This window comes from Orcinus orca, chromosome 7 (genome assembly GCF_937001465.1).
Source record: "Orcinus orca chromosome 7, mOrcOrc1.1, whole genome shotgun sequence".
Lineage (NCBI taxonomy): Eukaryota > Metazoa > Chordata > Mammalia > Artiodactyla > Delphinidae > Orcinus > Orcinus orca.
The window spans coordinates 98502616-98518396 of NC_064565.1; the positions used below are offsets into that span (position 1 = coordinate 98502616).

General features: G+C 36.2%; 1 protein-coding gene across 3 annotated transcripts in view; it reads right to left on the reverse strand.

The window, feature by feature from the left end:
* Nucleotides 1–15781, reverse strand: part of ABCA12 (ATP binding cassette subfamily A member 12) — a 180100-nt gene that overhangs the window by 75235 nt on the left and 89084 nt on the right. For all 3 annotated transcript variants that reach the window (XM_049711887.1, XM_049711889.1, XM_049711888.1), the window contains 7 exons: nt 9945–10201; nt 9734–9846; nt 8388–8512; nt 5810–5983; nt 2618–2782; nt 2082–2292; nt 120–259 (listed from right to left, as the gene is read on the reverse strand). In XM_049711887.1, coding sequence (XP_049567844.1) covers nt 120–259; nt 2082–2292; nt 2618–2782; nt 5810–5983; nt 8388–8512; nt 9734–9846; nt 9945–10201 — 1185 coding nt within the window. The remainder of the gene's footprint in view (nt 1–119; nt 260–2081; nt 2293–2617; nt 2783–5809; nt 5984–8387; nt 8513–9733; nt 9847–9944; nt 10202–15781) is intronic.

A 15781-nucleotide genomic window follows, 5' to 3' on the forward strand; every position in this document is an offset into this window, starting at 1 on the left:
AAGGTAATAGTATGTAGGCTATAAAGAAGTCTGAGCCAGCTAGACTAAATTTGGAAGCTGACTACTTTAAAAATCATCTTAATACTCAAGATAGAAACTTCGAGTGATAATGGTCAAACCTTTTCCATTATTGCCTTTGTGATGGGGGTATATGGTGCGTACAAAATCCTTCCCAACAACATGGGTTTCAAGAAAGCCCAAATCACAGGTCCGGCAGGCATATTAATGATGTCTTTATAAAGAGAAAAGCAAAATGGTGCTGGAAAGAAAAAGTGTAATAAAACCATTTAATACATGCATTTAAAATCTATTCATGGTAAACTGACAAATATTATTGTTATAGCACCCCAAAATACATGCCTTATACTTCCTTTGTTATTAACAAATGTGACACATCTGGTATCAAAGTAAGAAAGCATAGTAACAAATCTTTTTTAGGTGTAACAGTTTAATCCAATAAGCAAGTGAATAGCAAGTGATGGCATTTTGCCAAGAGGAGTTAGAAAGGTTGAAAAGCGTATTTCAGAATGTCTTCCAACAGATATTCCTCACCAGCCCTTAATTTTTAAAAATATGCAAAAGTTTGCTATTGTACTAGATACATAAGAGCTGTCCAATAAATGTTTCTTGAATGAATAAAAAGATGCATAAATGCATCAATCCAATTGCTACATTAAACATCCCTATATTGTTTGGTAAAGCTCAGCCAATCATATTTTACATCTCAAAACTCACAGATCAAGTAAACAGCTTTGATGTGCCACTGAACATTTATAGTTCTGCTGCATTCATGAAGCTCTTCTGTGTGTGATACAAATTTCTAATTCTAAAAAGTTAAGAAAAAATATTGACCTGAGCAGATTTAAGGCACATCATTTTATCATTTACTGGCAAGGTGTAGTGGTTAAGAGGCTAGACTTTGCAGCAGACTGCCTGGGTTCAAATCATAGCTTTGATACTTTCATGTTGGACAATGGTGTCCAGGTTACTCGATCGCTTTGTGCCTCATTTCCCTTACTAAGATGCAGCTATAGTAGCACCTACCTCATAGGTAAGTGAAGAGTGAATGAGTTGATACGCAGAACATGCTTGATGTGTGGTTAAGTGCTGTATGAGTGCTTTCTTGGGGAAAATTAATGCTTCATTTATTACAAAAAGCTAAGATTACAGCTCAGCATTAAAAAAAACACCCGATTAAAAAATGGGGAGAAGACCTGAATAGTCATTTTTCCAAAGAGGAAATGCAGATGGCCAACAGGCACATGAAAAGATGCTCAACACGGCTAATCATCAGGCAAATGCAAATCAAAACCCAATGAGATATTACCTCACGTCTGTCAGAATGGCCATCATCAAAAAGAACAAAAATAACAGATATCGGTGAGGATGTGGAGAAAAGGGAACCCTCGTGCTCTGTTGGTGGGAATGTAAATTGGTGCAGCCACTGTGGAAAACAGTACAGAGTTTTTCTCAAAAAAACTAAAAATAAAACTACCATATGCACTTCCACTCGGGTATATACCCAAAGAAACCAAAAATGCTAATTAGAAAAGACTCATGCACCTCAATCTTCATAGCAGCATTATTTACATTTGCCAAGATATGGAAGCAGCCTAAGTGTCTATCAACAGATGAATGGATAAATAAGATGTGGTGTGTGTATATATATATATATATATATAAAATGGAATATTAGTCATAAAAAAGAATGAAATTTTGCCATTTGCAACAACGTGGATGGACTTGGAGGGCACTGATGCTAAGTGAAATAAGTCAGACAAAGACAAATACTGTGTATTACTTTTATGTGGAATCTAAAAAATACAACAAACTAGTGAGTATAACAAAAAAGAAACAGACTCACAGATAGAACAAACTAGTGGTTACCAGTGGGGAAAGGGAAGGAGGGAGGGGCAAGATGGGATAGGGGACTAAGAGGCACAAACTATTACGTATAAAAGAAGCTATAAGGATATATTGTACAATACAGGGAATACAGCCAATTAAAAAAAAAAAGGCCAAGATTTAGCAGACCATGTTGTCAGGAGGCGACATTCCCACACTGATTTTGAAGTACTCACTGGCATGTAAGGGAATTCCATATTTTGCAGCAATTTGCTCTTTACTTAATTTATAAGTCAAAAAATCCTTGGTGTGGTTGCCTCCCTGCCTCTGAGAAGAGGGCAGCATGGCAACTAAATATTCAGTGGTAATTCCTTGGGAGCACAGTGCTTGGGAAATGGTACTAAATGATCCTTGTGGAGTGTTTAGCCGGTTGTTTCTGTACATTGCCTGTGAGATAAAAATACATGATTTATTAACATTATATGAGCTATAAATGCTATTGAAAACAATATAGAAGAAAACCTGATAATGCTTAGACGATCCTTATAATTCCACAATTCCTTTAAAACATGTATCCCAAATGTACATGTACGACACTAAACTTCTCCAATTTAAGTGGCAAAAACTTTTGCCAGAGTAAAAGAGTTTTTCTGTAAGTGATTTTTGTCAATGTACTATATTTGTAGCTGAATGTATTATAACTAATCTCAAATAAAAGTTAAGATGACAAAAGGAATTTTCCAGCAGGAATATTACTGGGTGACTTTTCTACCTGTGTTAATGGAAAACTTCTGGACAGGTGCATTTGTTTCAGGGATCTCATTTTGTCTAGCAGCGGTCGTGTGACAGAAGCCATCTGATTGAGAATCTCCTTTAGCCTTATGAAGAGTTCTATCATCTTTTCTACTGGTTTTTGATTTTCCCTAGGGAAAAACACCTGACAGGAACAGCAACAACAAAAAAAGAAATTATTTTTGTGGAGAAACTGGAACCCTCACACACTGTTGGTGAAAATATTAAAAGGTACAGTCACTTTGGAAAACATTTTGGAAGTTTATTAAATAGTTAAACATAAATTTACCATACAACCAGAAATTGGATTCCTAGGCATTTACCCAAGAGAAATGAAAAAACATGTCTACACAAAGATTTGTATGGGAACGTCTATAGCAGCATTACTCACAATAGCCAACAAGTGGAAACAATCCAAATGAATGGATAAACAAAATTTATATCCTTAAACTGGAATACTATTTGGTAAAAGAAAGAAATTACTTACTGACACATTACAACATGTATGAAACTCAAAACATTATACTAAGTGAAAAAAGCTACACACGAAGACCACATATTGTACGATTCAATTTAAATAAAATGTCTAAAAAGGCAAATCCATAGAGACAGAAAATAGATTAGAGGGTGCCTGTGCTAGAGGTCAGAATGAGAATTGACTGTAAATGGACACAAGGTTTCTTTTTGGGTTGATAGAAATGTTACAAAATCAGATTGTGGTAACGGTTGCACAGTTCTATAACTTACTAAAAAACCCATTAAATTGTACACTTAAAATGAGTGAATTTTATAACATAAAAAAATACCTCAATAACTTTGCCAAAAATAAATGATTTTAAAAGTCAGAAAGGCAAATGTCAATTACATAATTCTTCATGTACGCCATTATTCAAAAATCATATAATGTGCTCCTTAAAATCAGAAAAGCTCTGTCAAAAAGCTCATGTGGTCTATCAGGTTTAATCATAATCCCCTAACGTATTTCTGTTGCAGGAAGAAACACTGAAAATATTTTTTAAATTAAAATTTTAATTTTATTCTCTCATTCACTCAATTATTCAACAAACGTTAACTGAGTGCCTGTTATGTTCCCAGCACTGGGTGAGGTGATGGGTACAGTGGTACACAAACTGGCATCATCTTTCCACTCAGGGAGTTTTGTAATGATAGGAGAAACAGATATGAAACAAATCAATGAACAAAAAGCTGGGGAATATGAGGAGGTAGGGAGTTTAGCTAAGAAATCAAAAGAAGTCTTTCCAAGATGACACCCCAAAGGGGAGAAAGAACAAACCATAGGAGGAATAGGGAGAGGAAGGTAATAGACAGAGGGGGAAAGATTTGTGAGGTTCATGAAGAGGGAAAGCTCTTGGTGTGTCCAAGGGGGTCAAAGACCACTATATGAGGACAAGATTCATTTGGAGAAATATCACAAAGACAGAGCTGTCTCAATAACACAGCTATTAATTGCAATCAGATTTTTCTAAATCAGATTCAACATTTTACTTTTTCTTCCAGTTCTGCCAAAATTCTAGGAATTCTGACACTGATTTGAAATAAACTAATGATGAGAAATTTTTATTATTTTTACTTGCAATACCTGAAAGAATTAGGAATGGTCTTCTGCTTGTAAAATGCACATACTTATTTACTATACTCAACAAGAAATAGTTGGTTTGATATATGCTCTGCAGAGACATTGTAAGATAAGGATTAAAATTTTAGATAAAAAAATTAATAATATCAATTCATATGCATTTTAAGTTATGTAAAGTAAATATTCATTTAGTTAATGGTTATTTGCTAAGCTCTTCTATGGGCCAGGCACTGTTCTTGGCATTTGAAATGTTTCAGTGAACAAAAAGGCCCTTGTGGAGCTTACACCAAATAGAGGTAGACAGAAAATAAACAACAAAAGTGAATACTAAATAAAATACATAGTATGCTGGAAGTGTAACAGAAAACAAACAGAGCATTGAAAGGAGGTTTGAGAGGGCTATAGATGAAAGTTGGTTGCATTTTAAATAGGATTGTCAGAGTATCTTATTAAGAAGGTCAATATTGAGTAAAGACACATAGTGCAGCAAATCAGATGAAGGGCATGGCCTGGAGTGGTCCCATGCAGCAGCCCTGGGTCCAAGGAGTAGCCACGTAGGAAATGGGATTTTCGAAATAAGGAGAGGTGGTGCAGGCCCTGGGGCCCCGGCAGGATTTGAGGGTTTGCTGGAATAAAATGAGGAGCCACTGGGGAAGGTGTTGAGCAGAGGAATGACATAATACAATTTAAGTTTTAAAGGGATCACTCTTGCTGCTCAGGGAGTGGTGGGGACAAGTGTGGAGGCAAGGGAGGCCAGTTAGGGGGCCACTGCAGAATATAAGGGTCTGATAATGATGACTTTGAACAGGATTATTTGTAACTAGTCCTAAAATGCCTTCATCCCCTTTGCTGAAATGCATCAACAACATAAGTCAGCCGTGTTGCTTCTGGTTTTTCTTACTTTAAAGAGAAAAACACTTTTTTTTCAGTGTTTTCAATAACATGTAAATAATTTTGACCTAGTGGAGATCTGGGTGGATATAAGTGTTTAATTTTCCTATGTTTATATTTTTGTTTCAGTTTTTTATTCACTAAGTACTTATAAAGCATCTAGTTATTGCAAGCTGGAGTTATTGCTGACTTTACAGCTCTAATAATGACCACTGTTTTGTTGTACTGGATAAATAATGGTAGCCTCTATCAAAACTTGATGAAGGAAACACAAGAAGTACTTTTTTAAATACCCAAAAAAACCTTGATTCTTTTACTTGAAAATGAAAAACTTTGTTCTAATCTTTATTTTTATCCCACAAAATTAATGTGCATTCACTTTTTTAAAAAGTTATTATAACATTTGTATTTCATACTCTAGTATAGTGTATATTAAATTTAATTCCTGGTCTTGGATATACAAATTGAGAGTTAATAAGGCCATAATATTAATTTCCTCATCTATTAAATATGCAAATTTACAATATATGATCGCTAAGGTCCCACTTAGCTCTAAAATAAAGCTATAATTCCAAAAGCTCTATAAATGGATCACATTCCTTATAGTATCAGGGAGCATACAGGTATAATCAATTTTTTATATTATACTATAAATATTAAAATATTTCATCAATAGCAACTTGCCTTGTATGTGAAGTTGTAAATGTCTAAGTAGTGCAGAAGAGTGAGTCCAATGAGGTAAGACAGACGGGATCTCTCTGGAAGAGGTATGTTGCAGAATTCCTTCATTGCATCTTCCAATTTGGGACTGGTCACATTAGCGTCACAGGAATGCCACCAGAACACACTAGAAATAATCTACAAGTTGGAGGAAGAAAAATATGTTAGCTGTGAATCCTCTGAATCCACCTGTCCATTTTGAGAGGTTTTCTTATACTTTTAGACTTCATTTAAAAATAACATAAATTATACTCAAAATCATAAAATTTTTTGGTTTAAAGCACTAATTACTATCAATACACCTAGAAAAAGTCCATAGTTCATTGGAAAGCTTAAGAAGTAAGATGGGAAAAGAGACAGAAAAAAATCCATAATGATTCCCATATTTCTTGCTTGAACGACTGGGTGAATGATGACACCAAGAAAGAAAATTGGTTTGGATTGTTTAGGAAAATTACTAGTTTAAGACTTTTGCTCTCTCGGGAATTCCCTGGTGGCGCAGTGGGTAAGAATCCGCCTGTCAATGCAGGGGACACAGGTTTGAGCCCTGGTCTGGGAAAGATCCCACATGCCACGGAACAATGAAGCCCATGCGCCACAACTACTGAGCCTGTGGTCTAGAGCCTGTGAGCCACAACTACTGAAGCCCGCGCGCCTAGAGCCCGTGCTTTGCAACAAGAGAAGCCACCACAATGAGAAGCCCACGCACTGCAACGAAGAGTAGCCCACGCTCACGACAGTGAGAGAAAGCCCGTGTGCAGCAACAAAGACCCAACACGGACAAAAATAAATAAATAAAATAAATAATTTTTTTAAAAAATTGATAAACTTTAAAAAAAAGACTTTTGCTCTCTTTAAAATTTTACTCTTACTTTATTTAAATTGCATTTCATTTATATAATCATTTGAAGTTATAATCTTGTACAATAAACTCTGGGGTCCAGAGATGAAAGGTGAAGACAAAAAGCCCAGAATCACACAATAATATGAATTAACCATCCTGGAGAGTAATGCTTGTGTGAAAAGTGATGTATGACTATGGGAAGTAAGATGGCAACTCTATTGCCACTGAGTTGAAATAAAGAAAAAGTTTATGAAATTCAAGATTATGGAAACTTTTCTCTCTTTTCTTTTTAAAGTAATAAGAATGTATGCTCTCTATTTACCTGCTTTTACTTACTAAAATGAACCTGCTCTTCAGAGGCCAAAAATGCGATAGCTGATCTTAGGATCATATAAGTGAAAGGTGAAACCAAAGGGGAAAGAATTAATAAAGAAATATTAATTGCTGGGCTTCCCTTGTGGCAGAGTTAAGAACTGCACCTGCCAATGCAGGGGACAAAGGTTTGAGCCCTGGTCCAGGAAGATCCCACATGCCATGGAGCAACTAAGCCCGTGTGCCACAACTACTGAGCCTGAGCTCCAGAGCCCATGAGCCACAACTACTGAGCCCACGTGCTACAACTACTGAAGCCCGCACACCTAGAGCCCGTGCTCCGCAACAAGAGAAGCCACCGCAATGAGAAGCCCGCGCACCGGGCAACGAAGAGTAGCCCCCGCTCGCCACAACTACAGAAAGCCCGTGAGCAGCAACGAAGACCCAACGCAGCCAAAAATAAATTAAAAAAAAAAAAGAAAAAGAAAGAAATATTAATTGCTATAACAAGAGGAAGAAACGTGAAGGTAAAGCAATTTTAATTTTTGTTTGGGAGAACCAATTAAAATGACACAAACATAAATATTCCAAAGTCAGCCTTAAAGGCTTTTAAAAAACTTTATCCCATATTGGAGAATAACTGGGTTGTGTTTAGAAATAACACACTCTGTCACACGTAAGTTTTGAATGGATGAGCTCTTAAGTGCTGAAATACTTTTAGAAAATTTCTGTGACACTTCCAGACAATGAACTTGGAAAAGGGGTAAAAGATAAAACATTTCAAGTGGAAAACCCTATTATCAGCCTATGAGGAAATAACGTTACTCATTTTCACAGCAAAAAATGTTTACTATACCTCCAAACTTACCCAGAGTTCCCTTGACCATATCTATTTTATATAGTCTGTCTTGTCTTGGGGCTTTTAAAAAATAAAAAGAAGTATTCCTTTTAATTTTAGTTTCAACAAATTGTAAATAGTCTTTTTTTCCCCCAATTAGATTACTGAAACTCGACTTTGATATCATCATAATAGAATGTGAAAATTTACCTCAGATAATGTGAATGTGATAATGAATATAAAAAATTACTGATGGCATCACTTATCTAAGAAAAGCATCTGGGGTAAAGAAAAGGAGAGGACAAAGGAGGCAAAGGAAGGGATAGGAAAAGTAGAAGGAAAGGAACAGACAATGATAATGTTCTCGCTTCAGGATTTTTCTTATATTTTCACTTAAGAATTAGGCCTCTAATTTTATCATTTGCATGGAAAATTCACCATATTTGCATGCAGCTTCTCAGTGTTTTACTGGTAAGTGCTCAACAAATACTAAATGCTATTTAAACTTTTAAAAAACTGGATGTAAATACAAATACGTTCCACCCCACCTCAGCTCTGTTGTCAGGGGTGGGAATGGCCAGCAAATTGTCGATACTCCTATTGGACATTCCTGTTGTTCTCCTCAGTTCTTCTTTCAGCTCTTCAATATTTTTAAACATTTCTATTAACTGACCTGAAACAAAACAAAACAAAACTCACATGTGGGTTGCAATGTAATTCTTTCTAGTCGTTCGTTCTAACATAGAGAAACCTTCTAGATAAAACATATAGTCAACATATATGCCTTGTGTCAGGAACAGATGTCTCTCAGTTTTGGCAAACTTTGCATCTTTAGGTTCTATTTCTATCTGATTTAGACTTATTCCTATTATGATATTATTAACCTAAGGTAACAGATTGCTCTGGATTATAAATTTTCCTTAAATGTCTACAACGAAAGGTTGATTCAAAGAAAATACGGTTTCCTCGCAGACTTTGATCACACAATGTGCTAAATATACATTTCTACATTTGATTTAAAACATCACACAAATTCAAAATGCTTTTTAACCTTGGATCATATAATATCATCAGCTTAGGACAAGGTTTGCTAAATCTGAAACGTAATGCCACAGAGCACTTTTTCCTTAACTTTGCCCAGCACCTTACAGCTTATAAAGGGTTTTCACAATCATTACTTCAATTTTTAAATAGAATGTGTTTAATTCCAAACTCTTTTAGGACAGTTATTACAATTATTTCATATCTGGGTCATTCAATGAATAGCAAAAAATATTTCGACCTTATTTTAGCAGATTGTGATCTCTATTTTGCAAATGCCTTTCAGTTTCTTTGTGAAGTATCTCTCATGCAAATATACCTTCTTTATTTTTGGACTTAGTGCCCTTCCAATTTTGTGGCTGCCTGTTGTCCCAAATTCTGAATGTCTTTCTTTTCAGTATTGAGGTATTACGCAAAGAATACATGTACTGCATGATGCTTCATGCTCAGAATACTAATATGAGGCTCTGAATCGATATTTCTGTAGACAGCAGTGCATCTTTATTTTTAAAATCAGATTATTCTCACAGAAGTAAATAAATTTCATCCTTGCTCTTGCAAAGACTAATGCACTTTAATATATCAGAGAAATAAAAGGTGAATAGTCTAACTAGTTAAATTTTTGAAGACATTTTTCTGTGAAACCAGATTTCGCTGTTTCATTCTCTGCTGGCCTGCTGTGTTGTTTATTTTAGACAAGTAACCATATTTGAAAGCTTCAGATGTCTCATGTATAAGGGCAGATACAAAGTAGGTTTGGTTAGGAACTTCAAAAAAGCCTTTTCTAAACTGCAGCATGAGAATCACATGCATTTTTAATAAGACAGCATTTAAAATATAGATGGGGAAACACCTGGTTTTTCCAAGGTGTCTGCACTGTTATTGACATGCAGCACGGCTTGAATCTTCGGCATTAAAAGTGTGATATTTTCCAAGTAATTCATTTGTAATGCCTGTTCTAGAAACCTGGAACAAAGCAGAAGAGGAGAAGAAATTGAACTAGGCATATCAATAATTATTTGAGAAGGGATTTCACCAAGGAAGAAGACAATGGAAAAACTTACCGATCCATATCTAAATTAATTTTGCTTGGATCCCCAGAAAGCAAATCCCTCAGTTTTTCAGATAGAATATTGTCATGATACAGTAAGCTGGTGGCTATTTCGGTGCTGAATTCTGCTGCTTTGAGGAGTTGCACATGAAACGCACTCTCTTCACACAGGTTCCCGAAGTCCATACTAGACAGCTGGCACATTTTCTCTAGTGAACTGAAAGTTTCAGGTTCACAAAGAAGTTTGGTCAAGTTTCCAAGTTGAGACAGCTTTCGAGAGGGGGAGAGATGGGAAACATTAGTTATGTTATTCTAAATGTTTATTAGTTGATAATAAGCAACCAAAATTGATTTGCTTCCTAAAAACATTTTGCTTATGTGTTTAGTGAGTTGGCATTTGGCAACAGTTTTACCACAAAGCACTATTTTCTATCATTTGAGTTCACTGTTCTCTTAAGAATTTTATAAAACTTTTGGACCTGTTAGACCTCTTTCTCAAATGTAGTCATATCTTGTAGATTCACAGGTTGAAAAGATGTAGTTTAGTTTTATCTCATTTAAATCACAAATACTTAAACTAATTTTATATTTTAGTTTATTTTTTAAATCATGTGTAAGGGCAGATAGCAAAGCAGATTTGGTTTGAAACTTCAAAAAATGTTTTCTTCACACCCACCAGGATGCCTACTATCAAAACAAACAAACATACAAACAAATGAACAAATAAATAAATAAAACCTGAAAATAACAAGTGTTGGCAAGGATATGGAGAAATTAGAACCCTTGTGCACTCTTGGTGGGAATATAAAATGATGTAGCTACTGTAAAAAATAGTATGGTGAGTCTTCAAGAAAATTTGAAATAGAATTAACATATGACTCAGCAATTGCACTTCTAGGTATATACTCAAAAGTATTTATTGAAAGCTAGGGTTTGAACAGATATTTGTAGACCCATGTTCATAGCAGCATTATTCACGATAGCCAAGAGGTAGAAGCACCCCATGTCCATTGACAGATGAATGGATAAATACAATGTGGTAAACACATAAAATGGAATATTATTTAGCCTTAAAAAGTAAGGAGATTCTCTCACATATTATGAGGTGGATGAGCCTAGAGGGCATTATGCTAAGTGATATAAGCCAGTCATAAAAAGACAAATACTGTATGATTCCACTTATACGAAGTACCAAGCATAGTCAAATTAATAGCAACAGAAAGTAGAAATGCAGGTGCCAGGGGCTAGGGGGAGAGGGCAATGAGAAATAGGTGTTTCACGGGTAGAGGATTTTAGTTTTGCAAGATTAAGAGTTCTACAATCTGTGTGTATTTAACACAATTGAACTGCACAGTTAAAAATAGTTAAGGTGGTAAATTTTATGTTATGTGTATTTTATCACAAGTTTAAAAAATTAATTAACCAAAAAAAGACTTTTTAAAACTGTGCATGAGAATCACATATATTTAAAAATATGGATTGGTATATATCTTGTTTTTCAAAAGTGTCTGTACTGTTATTGACATTATCTTCTATCCTCTTACTTACTGAGGGAAACTTCTGTTCTATGGAGCGCTTAAAAGGGCCTAAAATCCCATACTTAGAGAAAAAGGAGAAAAATGAAAATCAACTACTTTCCTACGCAAGTATATTCCTCCTTGCGGTTCACTATGCTCTGTGTGTTCTGAGGATATATCTCCAAGTCATACTTCCTGGGATAAAAAATTATGCCTCTGGGGAAGTCAGTTCTGTTGTGCTGGGAAGCAACCCTAGAGCTACTCTTTTTTTTTTTTTTTTTTTTTTGCGGTACGTGGGCCTCTCACTGTCGTGGCCTCTCCCGTTGCGGAGCACAGGCTCCGGACGCGCTGGCTCAGCGGCCATGGCTTATGGGCCTAGCCGCTCCGCGGCATGTGGGATCTTCCCGGACCGGGGCACGAACCCGTGTCCCCTGCATCGGCAGGCGGACTCTCAACCACTGCGCCACCAGGGAAGCCCTAGAGCTACTCTTTTTAAGAAGCGAAATAATTTGGAGAAACATCTAAAGAAGCAAATATGTGTCATTCATTGCAGCTGAGTTTCTAATCAGAAGTTGCATTTTGACAGAAATGAATTATAATACAGGAAAATGTTCAGGAATATTTCTTTGCCTATGTCAAATGGGAAAGGTACAGTGATGTGTCTTGGATGAGAGATTTATAGTAACTACACATAGGCAGTAGCAATTAAACACCAATCATCTTAGATAGTAAAAATCATTGGTCTGCTTTCCACTGTATTTAATATTCTAATTCACTTCTGGTTTTGAACTATCTAACATGGTTTCATATGTATTAAAATTCTACTTACTAGTCTTATTACTATGAGACATTTTCCATTCTGTAATAAACTCAATCATTTTACCAGATGTAACTGTATGTTTGTCACTTGTTCCTTCCTTTGATTTTCCAAATACTAGATATGATTAAACTTCTAATGAATAGAGCCCAACCTCTCTGCCAGTGACTTTTATTTTGGTGATTTCTTAAATAAAAAGATAAATACTGGGAGCCCAATTAATTTTTTTAATTGAGCTTTTAAGGGTGTAGTAAATTTGAATGACTTTACTCAGTAGAGACTGAAATGTATTTTTTAATTGCAAGTTTGACATACATGTAACAAGAAACCAATAAAAGTCCATAGAGTATAATCTTGGCTTGATAAAAGATATAGAAGGAGAAATTGGAAATCTAGCCATGTTACTGAAGTAGAACTGGTCCTCTGAAATAAGAATTTAATTCAGGGTTAATAACGTGGTCTGCACTGTGAGGCACATCCACCGAGGAGCAACGTCATGGTCATTTACGATTTGTCATTATTTACTACTTTCTTCTAAAAGCAATACATGCATTAAATTTTTAGAAAGTTCATAGATCATTAGTAATCAACATACATTCAGAGAATTATAATTATCTCTTCAAAAGTATGTGTCAAGCCCAGATTACAGGTTTGTCACAGTCTCATGTATCACGACACTGGTCTACATAGTAAGGGCTCAGGCCTAAACTTGAACAATGACCCATAACTAACTCCACGTCCAGCTGTGACTGAATTCCCTAGTGCCTACAGTTCCTAATGCATCTGAATCAGAATTGTAAGTAACATGATGGCGTAAACTTCAAAATACTGTATGTGTAAAAATACTGAAACTGCAACACTCCTGGGCTCTTAGCAGGTAACTGAAAGGAAACGAGACTTATTTAAAAATGTAAAGGTATTACAATATAAATAATGTCCTATCTGTATTTCTGCTTAATATAGAGAATATCCATTTTATGAGTATTTCCCCAATCAGGAAGTTATCCTTCCCACCAGAGAGACTGGAAATAAAAGAGGAGAAAACAGACGGTGAAGGGAGGAGAAAACTAAAGTTCAGGAAGAGTAGAACGTTCGGGGCTAGAAAAGAAAAAAAGTCACCAATGAATGACAGGCATTTGGCATTTTGGAGGGTCTAAACCTTCTTAGAAATATCATGAATAAAAATGTTAGGGTGGGCCCTAACTCACTGTCACAATCAAGATACCAATTACCAAGGAGGATGAAGCAGGGAAGTAAAAGCATCTCTTCTTACAAAACTCTAGGAGTCTGTCTTCATTCTTTCAATGATATGTGCTGAATATTTTCCATGTGTCAGACTGTGCCAGGTGCTGAGAGTACAGAGTAAAGTGACAGACTTAACCATGTTCCTATGGAGCCTGTAGTCCTGGAATTAACGGGTTCTGTCAATTGCAAATAGCAGCCATGCTTGTTATAAATGACAATAGGTTTCCCACCTAAGGGACGGGACTGTAGTTTATTTCCACTTCTGTGGCTTCTTGAACCTTTTTCATAATGTAACCCACAAGGGAAGCAGTACACTCAAAATGTGGATGCTGTTTTAAGTTATCCTTAGCTCCATTCCCATACCGTTATTGTAAATGACTGAGAATGTATTGTTTCCATTTCCCAATGTATATTGTGTGTTGCTCAGTTACTTTGCAAGTTGAGAACTACAATGAGTAATTGCCCAGGTAATATGATTACATCACCAGGGCTCTACTTAAACACCATCATTTGTTCACAAATTCATAAGTCAAGTCTTAAGATACTACTGTGTGCTAGATGTGAGACTTTAGAGATGCAGAAGGCATAATTTCATCAGATTTTACACTCTAGTGAGGGAAATAGACCCTACATATACAATGAGCTATAATGCTAAGTAGTAAATTCCAAAAGCCAGAAATCTCACTGTAATCGGAGATTCCCCTTCCCTATGCCTCACACCTCACTGGCTGCCGAGTTGTGTCAACCCACCTCCTACAATGCTCTTGAAATTCTTTTCCTTCTATTCTCTGCCACTGACATAGTGCAGGGCCTCACTTTTTGCTTAGGTTACTACAAAAAATCACCTACTTGGCTTTCTTCCAATCTGTCCTCCATAATTCTCCTAGAGAGATCTTTTTCTAAAATGCAGAATTCACCTTCTTCAAATTCACAATTTTCAGGATCAGATTCAAACTCCTTGACTAAATATAAAGAGGCCTTGGGGATCTGGGTCCCCTTTCCTGCCTCTCTCATAGGCATCTTGTGCTCCAGCTGGACACATAACTCCAGGTAACCTATATCTGTCCTTCAGGTTCACACCTCTGCCTTCTTACCAACGCATGTCTCTATGTCTGGAATGTAGGACTATAACCTAATCCTACACAGCCTGCAAGGACTCAGAGTAAGGAGTATCTCCTCCATGAAATTTCTTCTCTCCACCTTCATGCTCTGCAATCTGAGTCAGATATGCCACCTCCATATACAGAATCCTGTCCATCCACATACCACAACACTTATCTCACTGTGTTATAATCATTGGTCTGCTTTTCCATCTCCTCCACTGGATTGATTATTAAAGATTTGGGGGTTAGAGATTATATCTTTTAAATAAACAGATTAGCATTATGAGAGCACAGATGATGGACGGAATGAATGAATGGGTAAATATTACATGCATACAAAGTCATTATCCTGACTTGGAAACAGTGAGAAAGGAGATACTCTAAGAGTGACATTTAAACTTATCCTTGAAGGATGAGTAGGACTTTTTCAGATGAATGCATAACTTCCTTCTCATTTGCACAAACTATGATAGTGCTAAATTAAGTACACTAGAAATTTTGATCCATGTAGAAGACTAAGACTACAATGCAGGTAGTCTAACTAGCATATTTATTTGTAATATACATGGACACATGCTTTGTATGCCTGCTTAGTTAGACCAGGTTGACTATACAGCAAGTCATCCTGCTTGCTCTGCATAAACCAGTTCTAATTTTACTTTATCCCTGGCTACATGAATCCAATTAAACTGCTGTTCTTACTAGGAGAGCTGCTTTCAAAATTTAAAGGGTTATTTAAGAAAGAGAGTGAATTTCATGATAACCTGCGTACTGTATGTATGAGCTAAACAAAGAATAAGAGACAAACACCAACCAATTCAAACTTCAGAGTTAACATTTTTCCCACTGCGTTCCCTCCCTTTCTTCAATATCATACATTCTAATATGATTTACAGTATTAGTTTCTGCTTCTGATGATAATAATACAAATAAGGTGAGTCAACTTCTGAGATTTTTGTACACTGTGAAGTCTAAAACATCAGCTTTTGAAATCAACTTTTATAGTTTTAAAAACTAGGGGGCTTCCCTGCTGGCGCAGTGGTTAAGAATCCGCCTGCCAAGGCAGGGGACAGGGGTTCGAGCCCTGGTCCGGGAAGATCCTACATGCCGCGGAGCAACTAAGTACGTGCACCACAACTACTGAGCCTGCGCTCTAGAGCCCACGAGC